This window comes from Hippocampus guttulatus, chromosome 8, assembly GCF_054856545.1.
Source record: "Hippocampus guttulatus isolate MCC_2025c chromosome 8, RoL_Hgut_1.0, whole genome shotgun sequence".
Taxonomy (NCBI): Eukaryota; Metazoa; Chordata; class Actinopteri; order Syngnathiformes; family Syngnathidae; genus Hippocampus; species Hippocampus guttulatus.
In genome coordinates, this window is record NC_141268.1 from 2,610,030 (window position 1) to 2,637,577 (window position 27,548).

Genomic DNA, 27,548 nt, shown 5'->3' on the forward strand with positions numbered 1-27,548 from the left:
TAATATTTAAACCATTGTTTTCACATGACTGATTTTTACCTTATTTACAACACTTTTTATGCAGCTGTGGTTGTTTTTACTGTGCTCTGTAAATGAAGTTCTTTACCCCAAACATGTGATTTAAATGTACCCTACATTTATTGATGAGATATTTTTTTTATGTATTCGTTTATTTTACGGTGATGTGTAGGAGCTGTACTTTTTGGTTTATGTATAGGGTGGGACCACCCCTTACTTCCCTTGAGAGAGCATATTGGGTCAGGACGCTGTTCAAACCCCCACCCCACCACGCTGTGCGCGCGCGCACGCACACGTACACGCACTTGCACGCGCCACGTACACGTACACATACGCACTCACACACACACACACACACACACACACACGCACGCACGCACGCACGCACGCTCGCACGCACGCACGCGCGCACGCACACTCACACACGCGCTCGCGCACACTCACACACACACACACACGCACACACACACTCACAACGACCGACCGACCGTTGCTGTGAATCGAACATGGCGACTGTACCCGTCTATTGCATCTGCAGATTACCTTACGACGTGACCCAGTTCATGATTGAGTGCGATGCTTGCAAAGACTGGTTTCACGGCAGGTAAAACACTTTATTTAATACGATGCATTTTGGCGTTTGTTGCATTTGAGGAGGCCAAATAACAACGGCGAGCCCTCGGTGTGCTTGACAGTTTTGTGACTCTCCGTCGCGAGTCTACGTCTGAAGAGAGGCCGCTTGGAGAAGAAGGCGGAGTTATTAGCTGAGCAGGGTCGTGAAAAACTGAAAACGGATTATTCTAAAACATTGATGTGGCTCAATCGTGTCAATTTTTTGTGTCTGTGTGTCGCCATTTACAGCAGTTAAAGTGCTCGATGACATGTCCGCATATAGTGCCGATGAGAGGGGACGGCAACCGGGCAGCCTTGCTCGACATTCTCGCTTTTAATTTGTGTATGCAATACCGTTTGTCCTGTGTGGTTTTGGAACGTATGCGACATCGCCCCAGGATTGGAGTCTTTCATTCAGCGATTTTTGTAAGGGGAAAAAAACTGAAAACAATCATGACCACAGTGCGATCCGAGCCCGGAACAGTCTTCCTGTGAGACTGCATATATTGCGCTGACAATGGACCATGTCGGATTTCGTTTTAGCGGGTCAAATGAGAACGTATTCTTAAATATGAATTGTCGATGGCGAGCTGTCTAGTGTCTACACATCTGTTAGCATCACTAAGACAACCTTGAACGTGAAAACTTGTTTTAATTTTAACGTGTCCCACAATTCTTGCTATATGGTTTAGGCGTGTGCTAAGCTTTGCTTTGGGGCTGTTTAATGTCACTCCGGCTATCAAAACGAACAACTACATGTAGTTCCCTGTGTTTCTTTGAGTGAAATAGCTCACCGCTAGATCATGATCAGTGTTCACCGTCCGTGAATGCAAAGCCTTTGACAGTAATACTCTATCTTTAATCACGTGCTATGTACATGGCAAAATCCTGTGGTGTGGATCAACTTCTAGTCGCTAAGACTAAATACAGAATTCCCCAGTACCCGAGAACACATTTAAATATTCAATGCTTATGTAGCAGTTAACAATTGGACATATTGATACTGTATCGAGGGGTTGCACCTTTGTGCTAAAAATAGTAACATATTCCACAATACTATGAGCTCGACCATCTTTGCATGCTGCTTCGCCTTTTCATTGCAAACTCTGGTATGCTGTGAAGTGTATAAAGATTTAGATTAGTTTGTGCTACTGAAGTTTTCAGTGACCTTTGGCAATCTGTACTGGTGGAGATACTGTATGTGGTCTGCTGTATTATTGTTATGTTAAATGTTCTGTAAAGCGATTTGTTACAGCTGCAACTGTTGTGAAAGCGCTATATAAATAAAATTATATTGTATAGAAGTACATGGGGATGTGAGACTGGCAGGCAAGTGCACTGTACTTTCAGTTTTATTGGAGATTTGAAGACTACTAAATTTAAACAGCAAGACTGGAATATGCCGTTTTATTTCTTAAATTGATCATTTTTGTGAATCGTCTAAATCCGTTGAGAAAATTTTAGGGGGGGTCAGGTACCTTATCTTAGAGTTTTCACGAGCTCTCCCGATCAATCTTAGAGTTTTCACGAGCTCTCCCGATCAGTCTTTCCATCTTCCGATTTTAAACAGCCCTGCGATTGGACGTGTATGATGTCTTACTTGTTGTGATTGGTCGCCCCGTCCAGGCCACGCCCCTTTCCGCTTTTTTCATCACTAGCCATTGCCATCCCCGACTGTTGCTTGATGTACAGCTTCAGATGTTCAACAGTCTCCATTGTCATATTTTATGCTTCTTAATGCGCCACACATTTTCAATTTGGAGACAAGTCCAGACTACCGGCAGGCTACTCTAGTACCCACAATTTTTTACTTAGAAGCCACGCTGTTGTAACACGTGCAGAATGTGATTTGGCATTGTCTTGCTGAAAGAAGCAAGGGGTGTCCATGAAAAAGACATTTCTTAGATGGCAGCATATGTTTCTCCAAAACCTGTTTGTATTGGCATTGTTGTGAGCTGGAGGGATGGCAGTTCTACAGCAATAAAATAAAATTAAAAAAATCTAAATTGAATAAAAAAGTGCCATGCAACATTGAGTTGCGAATGACCTTTTTCCACAAACTTTTCAAGTTACACACAAATATTTTGTGGAAAAGCTCCCTCACATTACATATGTTTCATTTTTGACTAATAATTAAGAAAATGGTAAACGGGCTTTCTCTCATAGAGTTTTTTTTAACACTGTCTCCACTTCTTTGACATGGTCATAACAGCTGAGGATCGAACCCACAACGTTCAGGGTAGTAGACAACCACTCAGTCACCTGAGCCGTTTTTCTCCTACTGTGTTTCTACTGCGTGTTTGTACATTGCTGGTAGAATTCTTGTATCGCCAAAATCAGGAGCCCCCAAAAGTATGTTTGGTCAACTATTAACATTGAATCGAGAGCCAAAGTTGACAAGTCCAGGTCCAAAGAGTTAGAGCCCTACCACAGATGAGCTTTAGGCACAGGTGCTTGAGTAGAAGAGCGTTGACTAAAGCTAAACTGGCTGGGCCTTTACTTCCTGGACTTGGATTTGTCACCTCAGCAGCCCGGTTGCCCAATGGTTAGCGCACCGACCTCACAGATACCGGTTCGATTCCAGCTCCGGCCTACCTGTGTGGAGTTTGCGGGTACTCATGGGTTTCCTCCCACATTCCAAAAACATGCATGACAGGCTGATTGAACACTCCAAATTGTCCCTTGATGTGAGTGTGAGTGCGGATGGTTGTTCGTCTCTGTGTGCCCTGCGATTGGCTGGCAACCGGTTCAGGGTGTCCCCCGCCTACTGCCCGAAGACAGCTGGGATAGGCTCCAGCACCCCCCGCGACCCTAGTGAGGATAGAGCGGTTCGGAAAATGAATGAATGAATGTTGTGTTTATATGTTTAATAAATCAATCAATCTTTCTCACATAGTTGATCATAAATGTTAAATGCCATCATAAATGTGCTGAGCCACCGTGTTTGCACAAAAAGCTGATGTTGCTTATCTGCTCTTTCTTTTCTGGACAGACTATACTGTATTTGCAGCTTGTCATTGCATTTTTAAAATTTATTTATATATATATTTTTACAAACTTGTAAAAACAAACTTGCCTTCTGTGAATGGCTTTACAGCCGTAGTAATTGTCTCACTAGCATCAAGAGCAGCATTATTCTATTTGTTTTCTTGAAAAAAAAGTTTCCCCAATGCTTAAGATGAGCAAGTTGGTTAAACTTCTCATCTCCGGGTGTTTTGTGTCCTCCTCAGTATGTCTTGTTGAGTCATGACGTTTGAGGGTGTATTCCTTGCACACTGCAACTTTTTGTGTCCAGATAAGAAACAACACAGTGCTCATATGCTCAACAAAGAAATATTGCATCACCCTCTTTTCCTGAAATTGTCTGTGCTCATTCCCAACCTTTCTTTCCACTGCATGCTTCAAACACATTATTTTAAAATTTCCTGACAGCTGGTAGCACTCTCACAAGTGTTTCGCTAACCAGAGACAAGCGGAGAACGTCAATTCAACAATGTACAGTACGTCATTTCCGCTGTTAGTTCTTGTAAAAATACTGCGGAGGAAAATAAACAGCTTCATAGTAATATTTACATTTTTTTGTATAACATGTCATTTGTAGTAGAAAATACTGGGATAGCGAACAAAACAAAAGGCAACTGCGCTGATCATTAAACACCAAGGACCGTAGGATACCGTGATATGAAATGGGCTGTCACTTATATAGCACTTTTCTACATCTGGTACTCAAAGCACTTTACACCATTACCTCATTCACCTTCTGATGACAGAGCATCCATCAGGAGTAACTCGCAGTTCAATACTTTACTCAAGGACACTTCTTCATGTGTCTGGGGATCGAACCACCAACCTCTGGGTTGGGAAACGACCACTCTACCATTGAGCCATGCCGCCTGAATTAGATTTATAAGTATGTCCTGGCCAACACAGATGTTCCATTGACTACATAACCGAATAGGGTAGAGGCTCCATGCGAGACGTGAGCAGGCTGAGTAGCCCATTCAGAGGTCCTTTGCCTTCTGTGACACAGTTAATAAAACATGAATGTTAGTTGTCAATTTGTAGATTGACCATGATGCTAATAAAAGCATCTGTTCGGGTACCTGCGATCATATCGCCGTCAACTTTCAAAGAAATAAGCCCTTTTCAGCCAATGGAAAACCAAAATATATCATCTTTTAAGTTGGAATGGCTGTCAGAGTATGTGCAAATAGAAGGATAAGCGGTGAAACTGGGTGAGATCTTTTATTTTTCGAGTGAGAAAGGTCTGCTGTGCAAAACATGCAGCGAAGCTAAAGTTATAAGCGAATTTTCCGATGGAAAAATATGGGCTCAGTGGAAGCTGGACTACCTCAAGCAACACATTCAGTAGAAAAATGTATTTGAATGCTGTTGGAATTATACGAAGACTCAAGATGGGATTGGTCCATTATTGCGGGAGAGCGCAAACGACAGGGAGAAAAAGAACCTGCCGTCACACAGAAAAATTTTTGACCCTGAGCAAGTTAAACTTCTCATTGACAATATTTTATTTGCCATTAAAATGAATGCATCAATTGCTGTTGTAATTCGATTCTTTTAATAAGCCATGAATTTTCTATGATCCCAGGTGTGATACTGCTGTGTGGCCACTTCCGATGTTGCTCACACTGGTTCTCGGTGTGCTCAGGGAGGATGTCTGTTTGCCCTGACACATGAAAAATTAGAGGGAACATTGCTTGATATTTTGTGACCGCCTAGTTGAGTCGTCATCACACTCATGGAGTCATTTTACTGGTTGACCACTTCTGGGAATGTGTGCGACTGTTCCAGTTTTCTCCATTTGTGGCTAGTGGCTCTGACAGTGGTTCACTGGAGCCCCAAAGTCTTGGAAATGGCTTTGTAAACTTTTCCAGACTGATAGATTTCAATAACTTTTTTTTCTTGAATTTATTTGGATCTTGGCATGATGCATTTGTTTCTTGAGATCTTGAAGCCTACTTCAGTTTGCCTAACAGATTCTATGTACGTGATTTTTTTTGATTCAATAAATGTGGTGGCAATCAGGTTTGGGTGTGGTCTGTGAAATTGAACTCAGCTTTCCCAAAACTGTCGTTAGTCACATATACATTGTCATTTAACTGGAGAGGGCAATTATTGCAATTATTGTTTCACAGAGAGCCAGATAGGTTTGAATATTTATCCCTCCTTGGTAAATTCTCCCAGAAATGTTGTTTCAGTTACTCTTGCTATTTCAGTTGAATTGACGCTAATTTTGACTTACTATTTAATGTGTCTGGTCTCAAAGATTATATGCTTAGTTTTGTTTGAATTCAGAGAAAATCTATTAGTGCCAAATCAGTTTTTAAAAAATATATTTAATTGTTTTTCCACAATATTCAGAAGCTGCTCAAGGTTTTCTCCGGAGCAATACAAAGTTGAGTCATCAGTGAACATTTTTAAAAAACTTTAGGGACGGCGCAAATGTCAATGATATAGAGTATAAATAGTTTAGGATCAAGCACAGACCCTTGGGGGACTCCACGAGTTATCTTCAATTCATTTGATTTTAAATTGTTAAACTGTACATACTAATACGTGTCCTCGACATCCAGAGAACCATTTATGTGCCAAACCTTTTATACCATAGCTCTCTAATTTTTCCTTTATTATATTGTGATCTATCAAGGGGTTCGGTACCCCATACTCCCGAAGCACCTCCCACAGAACTCCCCGAGGGACGAACGCCTTCTCCAAGTCCACAAATCACATGTAGACTGGGTGTTTGGGTACATATCTGCCGCAAGGTCGATTTAAAGCATGTGTATGTTTGTGTGACCTTTTTGATGTCCCTCTGTTGACCCTTTAAACTGCACTTGCTCTCAATGGTCATATTTGCTGTGTGGCGAAATGAGGAATTTTCATGTACAGTATGTGTATTTGGGTACCAGCATGTTTAAAATATGTAAACACTATTTATACTTGACATATTTGAGACAAAGATTACAAGAGTACACATATTTACTTAAATCGTTAATTATAAAACCTTATACCATAGGTGTAAACTCAAGGCCCGGGGGCCAAATCTGACCCGCCAGGTAATTTTATGTGGCCCGCAAAAGCAAATCATGTGTCAGCTTGCTAAAATCTGTACCGAAATGTCAAATTGTCATGTGTGATAAATGACGTGAGATTGTTGCAATAATTTTGTTATCCTGTTTACACTCACTTGAACACTAATTGAACAAACTATTAGAATTGACTTGACTGTTTTCAAAACTAGTAATCTATTAATTTGTTGTGTACAAGTAATAATTTTGTGGTTTCACTGTCATAATGGCCGTCTGAGGGAAGATGTAACTCCAAATTGGCCCACGACTAAAATGAGTTTGACACCCCTGCCTTATACATTGGTACCTCTACTTACAAACGTCTCTTTATATGAAATGTTCAAGTTACGAAACGCCTCAACAGGAAAATATTGCCTCTTGTTACGAAAGAAATTTCAAGATACGAAAAGTAATACAGTATGGGCTGCTACTCACAGCTCCGAGTTTCCCGAGTGCAACATACTTACAGCAGCGCTTGCCATTGGCTATTACTGAGCATCGTCCTGGCATCCCATTGGCTAAGAGGGACCTGTACCGTGCGTGTCTATGTGTGTAGAATAGATAGAGAGATATGTGTCAATGTAGCGTCCTTGTCATTCGTCCCTCGGGCCATGAGGCTTACAGATAGTTTAAATGTGAATCACCCAGGAAAAGTCTTTACCAGTCCGGCGATCCCTCACTATGCTGATGTTTGCCTTGGACATTTTCAAAGAATTGTTAAATGCCGAAAAAAAGCAAACGTCTTTGGACCAGTTCTTTTACAAAACGCCAGGCAAAAACCACTTCTGAGAGACAACATGAACTAAAGCGGGCAAACACCAGGAGGACACAGTTAAAAGTTAAATGACCATCTTTATTCTTTACTTCATTCTTTGTTTTTTACATGATGCACAACTCTCATTTTTTGTGCAATAATCTAATTGTAACATGTATTTATTACATATTTTGATACATTTTTATGCTTTAGAAAACATTTATGTCTGAATTTGGGGTGTGGGGAGTGCTGCGGGGGGTTGGAACGGATTAGGGCATTGACATGCAAAACGCTTCTCTACTTACAAAATTTTCGAGTTAAGAAATTTGTTACAGAACCAATTAATTTCGTAAGTAGAGGTACCACTGTACAGTCATCAATATTCATCAACATTGCCTTTTGAGAGAGGCGAAGAGGCTTGTCTTGGTGGCATAGAAGTCGGTTCTCACTTGACTTTTACAGGCTTTAGGTTCACTCGATACTCTTCGGCTAGAAGCACTGATGGTGTAGCTGGGGTTTTTAAATTGGAGAAAAACATGGTGATGGGTTGTGTTGGGTATGACGTTCATCTTGTCTTCTTATTAGTTGAAATAGCTTTAAGATCTAGTCTAGGAGTAGAATTTTTTTCTTGAATGGTGGTTGAGAACAAGCTGACAAATTTGAGGATTTTAGTAAGGTGCATACATTTGGAAAGGAACCTCGTCCTGGCTCTATTGTCAGCATCCTCCATGTAAAAAAATACACAAAAGGTCTTCATTTTAACATTCAATCACACATGTAAAAACAACACACCGGCGAGGAGCGAGCAAGCCAAGTTGCCGTTCACCTGCTTACTAACCGTCCACATGCTTATTAGCTTGGTCGATTCACCGAGGTGGATAGCTCCCAACGCTAACAGCATGACTGGTGGGGGTGATTGAATAGCAATGCAGTGAACTTAGCGCAAGTTGAAGTTTTTTCAGCCTTCCAAAATTATGCTGTTTACTTTTGCCGCAGTGCATTGTGGGATGTGTGAAGTCAATGTCCGGAGCTCTATAACCATGAACTTTTGCTTTGAAAAAAATGTTGATTGTTGTGCTTGCCCCAAACAAATGAAGTACACATGTACCATACAATGTATTTTTAAAGTTGAATACTTTGTTGTATTGTTTTCAGTTGTGTTGGTGTGGACGAAGATGATGCCCCAGATATTGACATATACCATTGTCCAAACTGCGAGAAGACCCACGGCAAATCCACATGTATGTAGAATATTTTGAAAATGACTAAGTATATTTAAAAATGCTTTGCTTTTGAGAATACTTTAATTGCTTTTTAATAGGCATGGTTCTGAGTTTGAGAGTATACATTTTTCAAATATAATTTTCCATCTTACCATTGGGCGTTAAATGTTTTGTTATGGGGAGGGAGGGAGGAAGTGGGGGACAGAGAGAGAGAGAGAGAGAGAGACTAAGTCTCAATCTGAGTCAAAAGCCAAAGAATAAAATTGTGTTTTTAGACAAGTTTTTAACATGGGCAGTCAGAGGGCTTGCCTCATGTTTAGCGGGAGGGCCCAGCAACGGAAAAGGCTCAATCCTCTTTGATCCTGAGGCTGAGATGTAAGGTGTGGTGAGACAAATTAAACATTTGAAAATAGATTAAAATTATACTTAAAATAATACTGTTGGCTTTAGATAAGGTGTTGGGGGAGTGGGGGAAGTCAACAGGATGAGTCGTACAAGGGCCGCTGGGACAAAACACCAAAACTTCTGTTTTCTTTTAATTGAAATTCAAGAAATTCAGTGCAGCTCAGGTCTTAATTTCAGACAGAACATAAGTGGCCTAAATGAGAGTGTCTTTTTTCACTCAGTGGGACATTGTTCTGACAATCCTCTCCATAGCAGTGAAAGGCAGTGCCATGTTTACTTAAAATTGAACCCAAAAGCAGCAGATACAATGAAAACAGCAAATGCCCCGAATTCAACCCTGTGGAACACCATATGACAGTAGAGCTCAGTGGCGATTGCTCTCGGACTGCAAGGGAAGCCCGGCTTCCCCTAAAATGTCAAAGAATAAGTGATCAAATATATGAATGTAAATTTCATTGTGTGTACATGTCATTGACTAAATATGCGCTACAACGTGCTCAACGTTTGTTCCGAATCAGCTTCTTCTTACTGGTTACGACGCAACTCCCTTCTCATTCATTCCCGCAGCTTCGCTGTGCTTTAAACGGTGGACGCTGAGCGTCCGCAGAGCGTCTACTGCCCGGACGCCAAGCGTCTCGAGAGTTCAGGGTAGGTTGTCCCAATGCGTTGAACGGAGACGAGTCATTGGATACAAGCTGGTTTTTGTCCCGCCCACGGACCCTCGGCGTCTCTGGGACTGGATGGCAATGGGAGGGTACCGGACGCCAGGCTTTTCTGCATCAGATTGGATGATCTGTCTGAGCCTGTGTGCCAATTTGATTGACATCAAAATGAGCCAATCACCGACCTTTTAGTGTAGGCATCCGTGTGAGCAATTTTTCAATTCACATTCTGTTCTGAGTTGAGCTGGAGACTTCTCCTAATCATCTTAGCGACACTCTTTGTTGTAAACAACTAGCGACAAATTAATATTTTATTTCTGGTGGGTTTTATTGTAGTTCCTGTAGTTTTAGGACACTAATTAAGTCCCTGGAAAAGACACCTTGTTGGTATGACAGGGTCACAGATCATTTTCTTGAAAAGGAATGGAGAGTAGAATTCATGTATAAATTAACTGACACATTTTATGATGTCGGCCAAAATTGAGCTTCCCCTCTTTGACAAACCAGCATCCGCCACTGGTAGAGCTGTGCGTGACTCCGACCAACCAAGGCTAACACAATTAGTTCTGCCTGCCAAATAGGATCCAAGAGGATGCCAAATAGGTGTTCCAAGTGAGCCAACAGAATACCTTCGCGTTTGATCCGCAAGTGTTGCGGTCGCTCCCAGTTCCCGTTTCCGGCGGGTCAAGCCATTGGGTGACTTTGGGACGTCTGGAATCCGCCTTAAAGTCACCTAATGGCCAGAAACAGGAACGGGGGGTGGGGGGGGGGGGTCACCGCAACACGGAGGGCGACTGCAACACTTGTGTTTTTGGGACCAGGAACGGAGGGCGACCACAGTACTTGCGTCGCCGGAAACAGGAACGGAGGGTGGCCGCAACACTTGCGTCGCCGGAAACATGAACGGGGGGCAAAGGAACAGGCCTCTGGTCCTGTGGGGTCCAGTCTGGGTTGGATCATTCTGTCAAGTTTTGTGAGGTGGTAGAGGACCCCAAAAAGCAGGGAAGTAGGGAGGAGCAGGGTGGACTGAGCAAGATATATTTAACAAAAATGCAAACAGGAGTACACTGGAAAAAACTAACTCAAATACTCGAACAAAGTCCAGAAAACCACAGGAAACCAAAGTAGCAAAAAAACCTAAGACAGAAAACAAAACATGACAGGAGCACACAGACACTCACAACTCACAATGATCCAACCAAGACTGACAGAACTCAGGGAACTAAATACAAGCAAAGTGACAAGACAACGAGAAACACCTGGACAAGACACAAAGGGTTGAGGGAGCTGATTGGTTAAAGGACACCGATGACGAGAACAGGTGGCGACAAAAAGGGCACATGAAGGAACATAATCAAATGTGACATCAACAAAAACTTCACACCATTCTTGATAAAATTAATAGTCCTCGTGAAGGTGGACTCTAAACGCGGCAAAGTAAACATCTAGATTTGTTTGTTTTACTATTGTGATGAAAGTGGATTTTTCTTTTGTTGCAACAAATGATGTATTTTTTTTTGTATGTGAATTGATTCGAACGTCATTCAGTGATGTCAACACATAGCAAATAGAGATTTTGGATGCTAGTCCGCGCTCTAGTTGTAGAAGTATTGTATCTGTGCTTTTTGTAGATTACTTACTTCTATGACATTGGCAAGCCACAATCTTCAAGTATCAAGGGAGCTGTTTTTAGCTGAGTGTGAAGCAATTGCAATGAGAAACAGCACCTCCAAATCTTGAGACCATGGTCCTCAATCCGAAATTGGTGGAATGCACTGGTCAGGAATTGGCTTGACCCTAGTGGAGGATTTGAAGTATGTTGGGGTCTTGTTCAAGAGTGAAGGAAGAATGGCGTGGGGAGATTGACAGGCGGATTGGCGCATCCTCTGCAGTCATGCAGACTATGTGTCGGTCTGTCCTGGTAAAGAAATAGTTGAGCTGAAAGGCAACACTCTCTACTTACCGGTCAGTCTACGTTCTTACTTTCATACTTGATCTGTGGGTCATGACAGAAAGAGCAAGATCACAGATACAAGTGGACGAAATGAGTTTCTTCCGCAGGGTGTCTGGGCTCTCCCTGAGATATAGGGTGAGAAGATCAAGGAAACAAACTTGCTTACTTGCTTACTCATTCATATCTGCTGGATCCATGATCACATTATTCATGTCTTGCAGAAGGGCCACTGGCTCTCTATTCTCTAGTCCTCAAAATGTTCACGTCAATGTCTTTCTCCTCACCTAAAAAGTCCTCCATAAGTTAACGCCATCCAAACTGACTGAGCCCAAACACACTTTATTCTGTTAATGCTGATCCAAGTCTTTTCTCTCTTGTTCTCTGCACTCTCTGAAATATACTCCCAAAAACCGTCCATAACTCTGAATACTTATCTGCATTAAAAAACAAATAAACGCACAAACAAACAAACCCCACTGAGGACTCATCTATTCCATACTGATTTCAACCACTTCATAGTCCTTTTTTAAACACTCAATCTGCAAAGTGTCTTTGGGTGTCCTGAAAAGTGCTCAGTCTGTGTAAATGAAGAATAATAGTAATTTACACTATTACTAGTATTTTCAGCCACATCAAAAAGTTGTTGTCAAGAGATGACGAGATGACATAATAACGTCATGTAGTATCTTGAGTATTGCACGTTGTTCATTTTAGTGCGGGAAAAGGCCTTACGGTCATTGATTGCATTGTCTTTTTTTTTGTCTCAAGTAAAAAGGAAAAAGCATTGGAACAAACAGGACTGTTGGCAAAGCACAGATATCCGAGCTGTACAGAATGGCAGTCAAGTTTTCATAAAGGAGCTCCGTAGTAGAACATTTCCAAGGTAAGCATTTTTGACATATTCAAATTGTAAATTCTTGAATCTCAGATAAAAAGTTTGCCACTAGTTTTCCTTGGCTTCTGTATCAAACTAGTTATGTGATGATAATCAATGCAGTGGCAATTCTTCAACAATATGATTATGAGGGATGTAACAGTACATCAACCCATCAAATGTTATTTATATAGCACTTTTCATCCATAAAAATATAACTTAAAGTGCTGATGTATTTTTTGTTCCGGAAGATTCGATACAAAGGTGTACAGACTGTCGCAAGTTATCATTCGGAATATGTATTAAATAAGGGACTGAGAAGAAGACTAAGAAGGAATATTGTAAACTAATACAGGGCAGCTTCATCTCAAACTGGATGTCATGGCTAACAATATGCTTTTGGCTATTTGTCAAAACCACTTAACTCTGAATAGAGGTGTTCACACTGCAACTTTTACTCCGGTGTTGCACTGGGGCTGCCCTCCGTAGAGCGTTCACTCGTACAAAGTTATACCGGTGTAGCCCCTGAAAACAGCTTAAACTGGAGCAAATTTAACCCTGCTCACGAGGTGGTTTAAAAATTTACTCCGGAGTGAATGCTAGTTTGTGGGGCAGCACCGATGGGACGTGTGGACGCTACAAGGGTAGACTCACTTACATACAGGTATTGAATGCGTTGCTTTCGTGCTCTGTTGTACTTCCGCCATCTCTCTCTCATCCTTTTACGGTGTCTGATAGACCACAGCGTTGATTTGTCTGGAGAAGTATAAACCATGGTTTTTTGATATGTTACAAACAAGGCGGGGAAAGGAAGTACACATGCATGTGCGTGTTTTATTTCTGTGTTATTATCATATTGCACGGCCGCAGAAACCGAGTGAACGCAAGTGGGGCTGCACCGGGGTTAACACGCTTCTCTTTAGTAAGCAGCTTTGTACGTGTGAACGCTCCACAAAATTTACACCGGTCTAATACCCCTTTCCCACTGCCGCAAAATCACAGGTAAACACTCTTTTTTTGGGCAGTGGGAAAGGAGTGTCGATCCGTGCCGATCCGTGTCCACCAGCATGTCATCCTGAGGCGGGTTGTGATCGCCTCGGATCGCCTCCGCTTGCAGTGTGAAAGCCTAACACGGGACTTCCCGGTAATTACGTGATGACATAGGGCGGTACGTGATGAGTCATAACATCGCGTGCCATCGGCTTCATATATAGCAATCCCCCACAACAAAGCTCGGAGATCGCCCCTGAAGCTGTTGTCTCAGTAGTAGCAAAGAGTTGATCCTCTGCTGCTTTTCGACCATTTTGAGGACGGTAAAAAGCATGATAAAAGAAAGAACACTAGCTTCCATGTTGCTTTGTTTACCACCAAGAAATCTGTCGCACTATCATCTACGCAATCACAGCGTGGTGACGTAACCAGACGAAAAGTGGTGGTGGTGGTGGGGGGGGGGGGTGGCGGAGGCACATAATCGTCTTCTGTTGGTCAATGGGAAAGGGACAATATGCCAATTGGTTGCGTGTCGCCACGGATCACTACTACCCGCTAATTTCAGTGGGAAAGGGGTATAAGATATATCGCAACAATCGGTGCAGGACCGATGCAAATGTGATGATGATGGCAAACTAAGAAAAGCGGTATATGCACATGGTGCTCGTTTAGTTTTTTTTTAAATCATAAGGTCACACTTGTCTGCATCCTTAATTTTCTAAAAAGAAGACATTATTAATGTTGAATTTTTCGTAAGATGTTGTACATTGTTTAATATTTTTTGAGAATGTTTCATTCATTTGAGAATTTACCACGATCAGCGTTTTCCAGGTTTTCATTTTAAATGTCAAATTTCAAAAGCACTTTTCTCTTTATTTCTTTTTTTCCCCCCTGAATAAACCAAACGGTGACCTTTTTACAAACCTTAGGGCAGTGGTTCTCAATTATTTTCTGTCATGCCCCCCCTAAGAAGAAGAAAACATCTCGCACTCCCCATGACTATAAATAGTATCATTTGTCTATGTAATTGTTATAAGTACACCTCTGCATAACACCGTATCCTTATTAACGTATTAATAAGTAGTAAATATTTTTTTGACTGACCATGTCAAACTATACAATACTGGAAAATAAAATTACATAAAATCAATAATAATGCATTCGAACTGATCACCAACAATAACTCAGGAGCACAATCTTAAAAAACATTTAACCTGCAAAACAAAAATATATAAAATAATTTGTGCAGATTTTTTTTAAATCAAAGATTATGTCTGGATTAATGGCTACAAGCTGCAGTCACAAAACGGGATTGTTGACAATATTCGGCACGTTTTCGTTGAAAAAAATCCTCAAACGTTCTATCAACGGGCAGTGGCGGTTCTGGGGGGGGGGGCCAGCGGGGGCCAGTGCCCCTGTAGCACCGATTCTGGCCCCCCCTGTGGCCCCCCCTCCGAGCGCAGATTACGCAGTCGTGCCGAGTCGCCGACGCGAAAGGTGGAAACAAAGTGCGTGATTTAACATTCTAGTCGGACCCTTTAGTGCGCTGCGCCATTTAAAAATGAGCGGGAAAATGAGAAGCAGTCCGCAGAGAAGGAAATTACCACGACACGAGTGCTATTTGCGTGTGTGCGTGTGTGTGTGTGTGAGTGTGTGGGCGTGTGTTTGTGTGTGTGTTTGTGTGTGTGTGCGTGTGTGTGTGTTTTCGTGAGTGTGTGTGGGCGTGTGTTTGTGTGTGTGCGTGTGTGCGTGTGTGTGTGTGCGTGTGTGTGCGCGCGTGTGTGTGCGCATGTGTGTGTGTGTGTAACTTTTTTAGTCTCCCTTTTTATTTAAATTTTTATTTAACAGGATCAATATATAAGACATTGCCTTTTAAAATTTGGATAATTATATGCATGTAAAACATCTAGCTTCAGTGTATTTGCAATTTTTGTCCCCGGCAGGCTGGTACCATATCATCCCCTCGCTTGAATATTCTCAACAGATGGACACGGCGTATTGTTACGCTTGCAGACATTTTAGCCCTCCTAATACTGTTTTTTTCTCATCACTGTAATGTTATGACTACAATTTCAAAGTCTGAAGAAATAAAAAGTCAAATAAGATTTCAAATCTGTCTTTTTAGCCCTGGGTTGAATGTGCCCCCCCATCAAAACCCCTGGCCCCAGCCCGGCCCCCTCAGTGAAATTGATCCAGAACCGCCTCTGTCAACGGGATTGGGGTGCAATGTCTTTAAGTGACGCTTTAATTCATTTGGCTTCATGCTGTCCGCTGTCTTTCCTCATCTCCTACCGTAGTCACAGTGAAGCAAAGTGCTACATACGCTTCGTCATATTTCCTCTTTTCTCCGTCTCTCTGCCGTGTGCAAAGTGCACATGCTCAGTGCAAAAAAAACACCGAGCGAATGCTCCCTGTGCAGTGCGCACTCTGCCAAGGAGAGCGACACTGCCCCCTAATGTAGTCTAGGCGCAATTGCACTTTAATTCTTGGACAGTAAAAAAAAATCAAAATAAAAAAGGATGTTCCCCAAGGCCAAACGCGCCCCCCTTGACGGAGCCGGAGAACCACTGCCTTAGGGTAATATGGTTTCACACTTAATAACAGCTCTCTGAGACCAACCATTACTACTGTGTGGCCTGTGATGACACCCGGTTGACACTCCTACTTGAGCAGATAGCGCCTGAAACATTGTGGACATAAAGTTGCCAGTCACAGAAACAACATTAGAAATGATTACAAAGGGTGTTCATGTCGACATTTTACACCTAGAGTGTGCTCTTCAATAATTTAAAATGTCTTGCTCTGCTCTTGTTTAAAAAAAGAAACGTTTGTGATCTTTACACTGCATTACAAGTTCATTAAAAGGCAATAAAGTGCATGAACCCACACTTTTCGCAAAGCTTTTGACATGATTGTGTGCTTTTTTTCCAGTGCCGAGGATATTGTTGTTAAACTAAGTGGCAGTCAGCTGACAATGGATTATCTGGAAGAGAACAGTTTTGAGGACCCCATCCTGGTTCAGAAAAAAGATGGTTTGGGCATGTCTATGCCACCTCCCACATTTTACATCAGCGATGTGGAAAATTATGTTGGTAAGAAATGACTGATTATCTTCATTTATACTGTTCTCAGGGTAATGTTAATACTGTTTTTGTCATACTATAAAGCATGAAAGCAAGAATATGCTTATACAATCTGAATATTCTTCGGCCCTCTTGCCATTTCCTAACCAACCACAATCCACACGTCAAACACAATCCCTGTTGTCAGTCAGTTCAGTTTGTTCTAACTTAAATTCCACATCATTTATAATTAAATGAATGAAATAAACATCACCATGAAACTGTTATTAAATTGACAGGCACTGTTTTAAAAACCTTAACAGTAAGTAAGTACACATGTAACATAGTAAGAATCAGGCTTTGGAAAAAAATGCTATGCATACCCAGCCTTGACTTTGTCTCATAATGAACACAGTGATCAGTATGCAGAGGTTAGGAAGATATATACACATCTCATCTCAGGTTGAATTCTCTTTTTTTAAAAATTATTACTATTGCTGAGCTATTATGTCAGCCATGTTGTTCTGAGCAGATCTTGAAGAACAAAGGCAATGCGCATATTTGTGGCAACTATCAAGGGATAGGGTTCATGAGCCACCCCAAACAATGATGGGAAAGATTCGGAGAGGTTAGACTCAGGATAGTAGTTAGTATTTGTGAGCAGTATGGTTACATACAAAGGGGTGTTCACACGGCAAGATTTGGTCCGGTGCTACGCCGGGACTGCCCCAGTAGAGCGTTCACACGTGCAAATTAGCTCTGGCGTAGCCCCGGAAAACAGCTTACACCGGAGCAAATTTGATCCACCTCAGGGAGGTGGTTTAAAAATTTGCTCCGGATCAAATGCTCGTTTGCGAAGCAGCACCGGTGTAAATTTGCACGTGTGAACGCAACTGGGTCAAATTTGCTCCAGAGCAAATGCTTGTGAAGAGTTTACGTACGGCGAGAATGCGTTGCTTTCGTATTCTGTCGGACTTCTGTCATGTGTTTGTTTAATAACGACACAAGACTTGGCTGGTAACATCTTTCCTTTTGCAGGAGACTGGACTGTCTCGGAGTTGTTTGTGTAGTTTGTTCCTTTGTTGTGTGTCCACAACCCCCCGCACCCCCCATATAATTTATTTTGTGATTTCCTCTCTTGATTTTCTGTTTGGCGCATTGCGTATTTGCTTTTCTGAGTGTCATTGAAGTCATTGTTGATTTACGTTTTCGGGGGCGGTCACTCTCGAGCAGAAGGCACGGAGACCGAGAAGGAGAAGGACGTGCCTGTCCAGTAGTCACTTGAGTTGTGTGTACGTTTTAAAAAGAACCAACACGACAGCTCATTTGTTTTCTGTCGTTTTGCTCCGCTGCAGAAACTGCCGTGTGAACGCAAGTGGGGCTGCACCGACGCTGTGCCGGTGCTGACACGCTCAGCGGCTTTGTACGTGTGAACGCTCCACACAATTTGCTGCGGTGCAAAATATATCGCAACAAAATACATCGGTGCAGCGCCGGAGCAAATGTGTGCCGTGTGAACACCCCTCAAGATACCACAGAGATGCATTATTTGTCTTTGACGGTATTCATGGAGAAGTACAGAGAACATTAGAATAAGCTGTTTTGTGTCTTTATAGATCTAGAGAAAGCCAGTGGACAAGGTACCCAGAGAGGAACTATGGTACCACATGAGAAAATCTTGAGTGACAGAGAAGTATGTTAGGACAGTACAGGGCACGTATGAGAGTACCAGAGCAGTAATGAGGTCTGCTGTACGTGTGACAGAGGAGTTTCAGGTGGAGGTGGGACTGCATCAGGGATCAGCTCTAAGCCTCTTCCTCTTTGCAAGTGAAATGGATAGGCTGACCGATGTGAGGTGTGACTGCAATCCCCATGGACCATGATGTTCACTGGTGACTGTGATCTGCTGTGAAAGCAGTGAACAGATGGAGGAACATTTAGAGCAGGGGTGCCCAAACTTTTTGGACCGAAGATCCATTTTTCCATCAACCAACTACCCGGGATCGCCCCTTACCGCGCACGGACACATGCACGAACGCCATGATAAGAAATAGCCTGACACGGAGGCATGCGATGCACTTTTGCAGCCTGTTCACTATCGTAGCTCACACGTACCGTTTGAAAGTGCTTCCCTGGGCCCTCTAGATTCCTATTCTTTGCCCGTGCCCTCAGTGAATTGCACACAAAGCAAACTCTGAATGAGAAGAATGACGATAAAAGATAGAGCGCAACAGCTCTGATCACAACCTGCAATTGCAGACTCCTGAGCGCTAACAACTTCAGGTGATGTAGGTCACACGCCACCGTTTAAAGATGTACCTGCTTTATTTTATTTTATTTTTTAAATATTTTTTGGTGAAAATAAGCCTGATAGGATGATTAGGATGCAGTGTACATTAACACAAAAAATATATTACTAACATGTACAAAGACACACAAATGGTTGTTTGTTTTTTTTCTCCTCTACACCCCTCGTATCTACATGGGACCAGTCCCAGATGTACCGGTCGATCAAGATCGACGTAATGGGCACCCCTGATTTAGAGAGGTGGAGTCACGCACTGTAAAGAAGATTGGGATGGGTGGAGAAAAGTGTCAGGTGGTTTATGTGGTCAAAGAGTCTCTGCTAGGATAAACGGGAACGTTTATAAGACAGTGGTGAGGCTGGCCACCTTTTGGAGACAATGGTACTCAAGAGGCAAGAGGAAGCACAGCTGGAGGTGGCAGAAATGAAGATGTTGAAGTTTTCTTGAGGAGTGACAAAGTTGGATAGGATAAGAAACGCGATCGTCAGAGGGACAGCAAGGTTAGATGTTTTGAGGACGAAATTAGAGAAGGCAAACTTAGATGGAGCTGACAGGAAAGAGAGCAAGAGGGAGACTGAAAAGAGAATTGATGAATGTCGTGAGGGAAGACATGAGTGTGCAGGAAGCAGGTTGAGTCCTTAGAGTGAACGCAGAGTGAACGCTGGCGCGTTTTGGCTGCCGCTGCTCAACCCGTATTGTTTTGTGTTTTTTGTTATTGTAAAGTGTCCTTGGGTGTCTTGAAAGGCGCTTGTAAATAAAATCCATTATTATTATTATTATTACATGGTGTTAGATGAGAGATATCAAAAGACAGGGCGAGATTGAAAAGGATAAGATAAGATAAGAAAACCTTTATTAGTCTCGCAATGGAGAAATTCCCAATTCACAGCAGCAAAGTTATGAAAGGAAGAAGTAGAACAACAAAATATAGGAGCTGCTATGATTGGCTGTTAGTGATTCCTAACGCGGCAAGCCAAAAGTAAGAAAAGATTATAGTTTTGCCCAGATTGGGAAAAAAATGTGTGTGTGGGGTTTTAATTTACTTTAAAATATATTGATGGATGAATTAATGTTTGCTGAACAGTTGTAATTTTGCCTTTTTTTTTTTTTACATCTCAGGTCCTGATGTCGCAGTTGATGTTGTGGATGTCACTAAACAGACTGATAGCAAGATGAAGCTTAAAGAATTTGTCGATTATTATTACAGCACAAACAGAAAGAAAGTCTTAAACATAATCAATCTGGAGTTCTCTGATTCAAGGTACACACTCATTGGGGAACTTTAAAATGTACAATTTTGCCAGTCTCAAAGTGTCCATGCCTAAATTCATGTTGCACTTTTTCTCTTGAACAGGATGAATAGTATTGTGGAGAGTCCTCAAATTGTGCAGAGTTTGTCTTGGGTTGAAAACTACTGGCCTGACGATGCTCTGCTTGGAAAGCCAAAAGTCACCAAATACTGTCTGATCTGTGTCAAAGACAGCTACACAGACTTCCACATTGAATGTGGTGGTGCCTCTGTCTGGTATCATGTATTAAAGGTATGGCTGGCTTTTAAAAAATTCATCAAATGGGATCGATTTTTTCCCCCTTTTCATAAAACAATAAATCAATCCTTTTAATGTTTTTTCCCATAAATTTATGTGATGTCATGTGAGCTCTCGTGACTATGTGAGAGTAGCCTGTCAAAACAACATGGCGGAAGCACTGAAATCGGCGTCAACAAGCTTGAAGGCAGATTTTTCATTTAAAAAAAACAGAGGAATGTGAATATCTTGAATTTACAGTACAGTGTATTTTTGCCACTTTATTTCCACAGTTTGTCCTGTGGTTGGGATTTATTTAAATTATTGTTTTGATCAGGTATTGTTCATTAAAACTTGATTGAAATAATGTAACTGCAATGGGTTCAATTCTGAATGTAAGAACTTTCGAATATTTGCAGTTTTGCTTCGGAGAATATCTTCGATATGAAAAAGTAAAATTGGTACTACGTAAAATCCTTAACTCAATCAAAAAGTAAAGTGAATCGTAAATCGAATTGAATCGGGCTTGTGAATCGAATCTATTTTGGAAATCTGAGTCGATACCCAGACCTAACTAAAGGTACCAATTGATTTTGGTGCGAATGTACCCCGTGTTCAGATTGCAGCGGTTTTCTTTCAAATTTCTCAAAACACTTTATTCTTTGCTGGTAGAAAAAATGGATGTTATGTATTTCCAGGGAGAAAAGATTTTCTTTCTCATCAAGCCCACCTCTGCCAACCTTTCTCTATATGAGCGCTGGAGGTCATCATCAAATCACAGTGAAATGTTCTTTGCTGACCAAGTGGACAAATGTTACAAATGCTGTCTGAAGCAAGGACAGACCTTGTTCATTCCATCAGGTAGGTTAGAACTATAAACCTACCTACCTTCTTGTCATGTAAGCTTTGATAATCATAATTCAGTAATCTGTGTCATGGCGCGTGGTGGTGGAGGACCCCAAAAAGCAGGCAGGAGGGAGGAGCAGGGTGAACTTGACAAATTGTATTAACAAACACTGAGAAAACTACATCCAGAACATAAACCTGAAGACAGCAAGAATCCAAAGTAACAAACAAAAACTCATGACAGAAGCAAAAGACTAACAGGAACAGAATCACCAACAGAAAACAGTGACAGCAATAAACAATGACCCGACACAGAGTGGTCGTCCTTTTAAACAAACTAATGACACAATGACCAACGGGTGTGCAGGTGCAAGGGGAGCCCTACAGTGCCACCTGTTGGTCACAAACAGAACCATGACAGAACAAATGACACAATGACCAACAGGTGTGCAGCTGCAGGCAGAGCCCTACAGTGCCACCTGTCGGTCACAAACAGAACCTTGACAGTCTGTATAATACCAGTCAAAATTTTCTATGCATCTTCTTTTCCAGTTGCATGCAAACATGTCCAATATTTCACTGAGGCTGGATGTATTTTTATTAGAATGAAATTTAGGAAACTATTCTTAATTGTTTTTTCAATTTACTGAAAAAATAATAGCCTAAACACCCATCCATCCATCCATCCATTTTCCGAACCGCTTGATCCTCACTAGGGTCGCGGGGGGTGCTGGAGCCTATCCCAGCCATCTCCGGGCAGTAGGCGGGGGACACCCTGAATCAGTTGCCAGCCAATCGCAGGGCACACAGAGACGAACAACCATCCACGCCCACACTCACACCTAGGGACAATTTAGAGCGTCCAATCAGCCTGACATGCATGTTTTTGGAATGTGGGAGGAAACCGGAGCACCCGGAGAAAACCCACGCAGGCCCGGGGAGAACATGCAAACTCCACACAGGGAGGCCGGAGCTGGAATCGAACCCGGTACCTCTGCACTGTGAAGCCAACGTGCTAACCACTGGACTACCGGGCCGCCTATAGCCTAAACACATTTTTATTAACTAATAGAAAGAAAATTGTGCTTGGATGAATAATATTAACTTATTTATCGAGACATATTTTTGTGCGCTAACAACTCTCATACAGACACTTCTTAATTTCTACAAAATCATAATCAGATTTCTCTTCCCCAAATTGAAGAATAAATCGGGTGGAAAATTTTAACCATTTATAGAGTTCTGTATTTTTAATAATGTTGTTGGTTGTACGTTATTTTAATGCTGCATTAATGCTCCATTTAAAAATAAGTTGGCTACCTGCAGTGTGATGTGTAGCTTATCTATGACATCATACACGGTTGTTTGTTTTCTACTTTTCTTTGAAATGTTGTCTGCATTTGTTCAGGTTGGATCAATGCAATTCTGACACCGGTTGACTGCTTGGCATTCTCTGGCCATTTTGTCCACAACCTGAACGTGGAGATGCAGATGAGGTCTGCACACACAAAATGACCCTTTATTCTGCCTTGTATTGTTGTTTGATAGCATTTTGTCTACACTTGTGCTAAAGCAGTTCTGTTGATTTTCCTTAGAGCAAATGACATTGAAAAGCGACTAAAGGTGAAAACCCTCACCCCATTTCCCAACTTTGAGACAGCATGTTGGTACGTGGGACGTCATCTCCTTGAACGATTCAAAGGTGAACGCTTAATTTCATGGAAAGACAAATGCCACATTTTGCTGTGATATGTTCTGTAATGGGGCAATCCAAATTTACACGTGGAGATAAAAGTTGAAGGGAAAAACCCTTTCCTTATTCATCTTATGATGTCACAACTAAATGTTTCCAAGCATGGATAAAAATTTTGGCCTCGCTTATCCAATACTGTTGGAAGCAATTGTGAGTGCAGTGGGATAACTACTATTTTCTGTGGTCACACTAATTGTTTCCCTTTTTATTGTGCAGCGACCTCAGTGCCATCAGTGCATTCAAATCCGCATTTATAATAAGCAATGTTCCCTCAAATTTTCCATGCATCTGAGCATTCACACAGACTCTCTGTGCTTCCCTGGGACCACAGTGAGCAAACTCAGACAGGCACATGGTGGCCAAACCAATATCACACCTGTGCAATTCCCGTAAGATCGTAACAAGTTAGATCAGGGGTGTCCATTACGTCGATCCTGATCAACCGGTAGATCTAAGACAGGTACCAAGTAGATCCGAGGAGTGTCGAGGAGAAAAAAAACAAACAACCATTTGTGTGTCTTTGTACATGTTAGTAATATATTTTTTGTGTTAATGTACTGTACGCTGCACCCTAATCATCCTATCAGTCTCATTTTCACAAAATAAATATTTAAAAAATAAAATAAAGCAGGTAAATCTTGAATTTACGGTGCCGCGTGATTACGTCACTGGAAGTTGTTAGCGCTCAGCAGTCTGCAGTTGCAGCTTGTGATCAGAGCTGTTGCGCTCTATCTTTTATCGTCATTATTCTCATTCAGAGTTTGCTTCGTGTACAATTCACCGAGGGCTCGGGCAAAGAATAGGAACCAAGGAGGGCCCAGGGAAGCACTTTAAAACGGTACGTGTGAGCTACGATAGTTAACAGGCTGCAAAAGTGCATCGCATTCCTCCGTTTCAGGCTGTTTCTCATCATGGCGTGCGTGTGTGTGTGTGCGCGTGTGCGCGCGCGTGCCGGTAAGGGTAGATCCCGTGAGGTTAGTTGATCGAAAAGTAGATCTTTGGTCCAAAAAGTTTGGGCACCCCTGAGTTAGATGATGTACAGGGCTGTGAAAGAGTGTTTGCCTCCTTCCTGATTTCTGTGTTATTTGCATATTTATCACATACAAACGTTTCAGTTCATCAATTCAGTATTATCACACAGAGACTACCCAAGGAAATATAAAATGCAGTTTCGAAATGCCATTTTAATTTATGAATGCACAAAAAAAAAAAAAAATCCCAAACTACCGGTCCCTATGTGAAAAGTTAATTGCACTCACTTGTTAAATCACAAAGTGACTGTGACTATGACAGTTTTGTGAAAGCCGAGTTCAACTTCCCACGCACCACCCTAGCACCACATTTGTTGAATTAAGAAATCACATAAATAGAATCTGTCATACAAAGTGAAGTAGGCGACAAGATCTCAAGAAATAAACACATCATGCCACGATCCGAGGTAATTCAAGAAGAAATTAGAAAAAAAGTTATTGAAAACTATCAGTCTGGAAAAGGTTACAAAGCAATCTCCTGGTCTCTCTGACTTCAGCAAACCACTGTCAGAGCCATTATCCAGAAATGGATAAAACTGGAAAAAGTGACAAACGTTCCTAGGAGTGGTCGAATACGACAATGACTCCTCGAGGAGGTTACAAAAGAACCTAGAACACCACCCAAGGTACTCTAGACTTCGCTAGCCTCATTTCAGGTCACTGTTCACGACTCTACCATAATAAAGACACGAGCCAAAAATGGCAGGGGAGAGTTCCCTGGCAAAAACCACTGCTGTCCAAAAAGAACACAAAGGCTCATCTCACATTTGCCAAAAGACACCCTGATACTCAAGACTTTTTTAAAAACATTGGGTGGACTGATGAGTCACAAATGTAACTTTTTGGAAGATGTGCAGCCCATTACGTCTGGGGTAAAATTGGCACAGAACATTAACCCAACAATGAAGCATGGCAGTGGCAGTGTGATGGCCTGTGGTTGATTGCTACCTCAGGACCTGGACAACTTGCTGTGATTGATGGCACAATGAATTCTGCTGTTTACCAGAAATTTCTGTAGAAGAAGATCCGACAATCAGTTTGCGTCCTCAAACTCAAGAGCTCTTGGCTCATACTGCTGGACAATGATCCGAGACACACCAGCAAGTCCACCTCTGAATGGCTAAAAAAAAAACAAAATTAAGGTTTTGGAGTGGCCAAGTCAAAATCTGGATTTGAATCCAATTGTGATGCTTTGGTGTGCACTTAAACCGTCAGTTCATGCTTGAAAAGCCTCCAATATTGCTGCTCTGGCCCTAATAATAATAATAATAATTTTTAAAAAAATATGAAGGACCTTGGAGAGGTTGCTGCTTGGGCCGCATCCCTGATAATAATAAAAATAATTCTTAGAAAAAAAAACACAATAGGTACCTAATAGCTCGTCACTGCTCGGACCCGAATAATACGTGCTGTTCGTGAATAATAATAATGAGGCATAACGTAATATAAGACAGCAATTATTTGTTATTTTTTCACTATCAAAATTCATTCTTATTGGTCTAACCTCCATATTGGCATGAACTTGTCCTGCGACATGTGTTGGGAAACTACATCTTGAAGATTCTTGTTCTGTCTCTATTACCGGTAATCTGTTTGCACGGGAAGCACAATGAGCACTGTTGTTCATGTCCTCCTGTGCTGCTGTCTTGTCCAGGGAAATTAATTTCTAAGCTCTGGAGCTGGCTTTCCTCCTCGCGAGTGGCTGATTTTCCCTGCTATATCTGCAACGTGAAAAATCATAATTACAGTGAAACTCCTCGACAACGAAATCATGTTTGCAGCAAGAAATCTTTCATGACAGGGGGTTTTTCACTGTAGCAAATTTGATCTCAGATGTAAGCACACACACACACACACACACACACACACACACACACACACAAACCAATGTGTACACGCACACACAAACGTATGTGTACTCTATTTTTATTCCAATAGTGCATAAGAATGAGCACACACTTATTTGACACTTCATATTGTAAGTGTAGAAAGAAAAAAAGGGAAAGAAATTGCGAAATTTACGATCAGCATTCACTTTCACTTACATCAATTTCTTGGATAATGTCTTTTATTTTGCTTGCTCTGCCTTTCTTTTTGATCACTTTTACCCTCTCTTCCAGCAAGCTCTTCTTGTCTTAGCTGCTTGACATCCAAAGGTCCGTTTTGTAGCCATTTTAGCAATGCAACGTCCATGCTCGTCTGAATCTAACAATAACAAATACTTCCTGGCATGCAATGAACTTTTAAGCCAGCCACGGGACGCTTCGTAGTCCTCGATGGCCATAGTTAGCTCTCGAAGGCTAAAAACCTTTCGCTAACTGGAGCACTTCTCTCTCATTAGCGCTCCAGTTAGCGTAAGCCACGGGACGCTTCGTAGTCCTCGATGGCCATAGTTAGCTCTCGAAGGCTAAAAACCTTCCGCTAACTGGAGCGCTTCTCTCTCATTAGCGCTCCAGTTAGCGGAAGGTTTTTAGCCTTCGAGAGCTAACTATGGCCATCGAGGACTACGAAGCGTCCCGTGGCTGTTTTTAGTATGATAACAAGTAAAGCAGTCGAGGAAACGTTCGTTTATTTGAATGTCCGTCAAGCCATAAGCAATTTACTCTGAGCAGTTAATCGGATGCTTCGGATCTAGCTTCAGTATCTACACACATAGACAGTGAGGTCCCTCTTGGCCAATCGGAGGCCAGGATGATGCTCTGTAAGCCAATGGCAGAGCAGCTATGAGTATGTTGAGTCCAGGAAACTCACAGCTGTGACGGAAATAAACATCGTTCACTATGTAAACCAGTGTGGTGGTTGCTGTTGCCTTTTTTCGAACGAAGCAGTAGAGGTCTCTGTTGGATAAGACTTCGTTGTAGTGAACGTCTTCGCGAGGCTGGAGCAGAGAAAATTATTTTGTATAACGCAACAGGGGGTTTTCGTCGTATGGGGGGGCAGGAGAATGGGAATTGTGTTAATGCATGAAGATTTTTTCACATAAGGGGGTATTTTCGCCCATGTAGGTTTCGTTCTAGAGGAGTTTCACTGTACTTTGATTAGAATGAAAACTTTTATTTGAATGAACACAACATACATGATTTGAAAACAAATCGGGCAATATTTACCTGTCTGTGGACTCCACTAGGGAAAATCAGGATGCCGATCGATCTGTTTATTCTTCGGTAGTTCCTTCAAGTTTTTCCTGTGCACAGCTGTTGATATATCGCCTCTATAGTGGCACAATTCCTGCAACTACAGTTAAAATACATCGCTGCCGCAGAGGAACATCAATTGCTCAATCAGCACAGCTGGAGCTTTACGTTGTTATTGACCAATATCAATCGGTCTGGCTGGGTGCGGCACAAAATTTTGAACGCAGGAAAAACCCTGGTTTCAGTAACGAGGTGCACCCGGAGTTCCTCAGTAAAAATGTAACTAAATATCTGCAACGGTGTAGTATC

At 41.9% G+C, this 27,548-nt stretch overlaps 1 protein-coding gene across 3 annotated transcripts in view; it reads left to right on the forward strand.

The window, feature by feature from the left end:
* The first annotated feature begins 436 nt into the window (after positions 1-436).
* phf2 (PHD finger protein 2) overlaps positions 437-27,548 on the forward strand; it is a 76,601-nt gene continuing 49,489 nt past the window's right edge. The window contains exons 1-9 of one of the 3 annotated variants that reach the window (XM_086116951.1): positions 437-622; positions 8,629-8,714; positions 12,486-12,600; positions 16,513-16,673; positions 20,069-20,210; positions 20,304-20,490; positions 21,174-21,336; positions 22,730-22,817; positions 22,917-23,023. In XM_086116951.1, the coding sequence (XP_085973077.1) occupies positions 525-622; positions 8,629-8,714; positions 12,486-12,600; positions 16,513-16,673; positions 20,069-20,210; positions 20,304-20,490; positions 21,174-21,336; positions 22,730-22,817; positions 22,917-23,023 (1,147 nt within the window). In that variant the 5' untranslated portion in view covers positions 437-524. The remainder of the gene's footprint in view (positions 623-8,628; positions 8,715-12,485; positions 12,601-16,512; positions 16,674-20,068; positions 20,211-20,303; positions 20,491-21,173; positions 21,337-22,729; positions 22,818-22,916; positions 23,024-27,548) is intronic. The other 2 variants (XM_086116950.1, XM_086116952.1) reach the window with 2 other exon arrangements.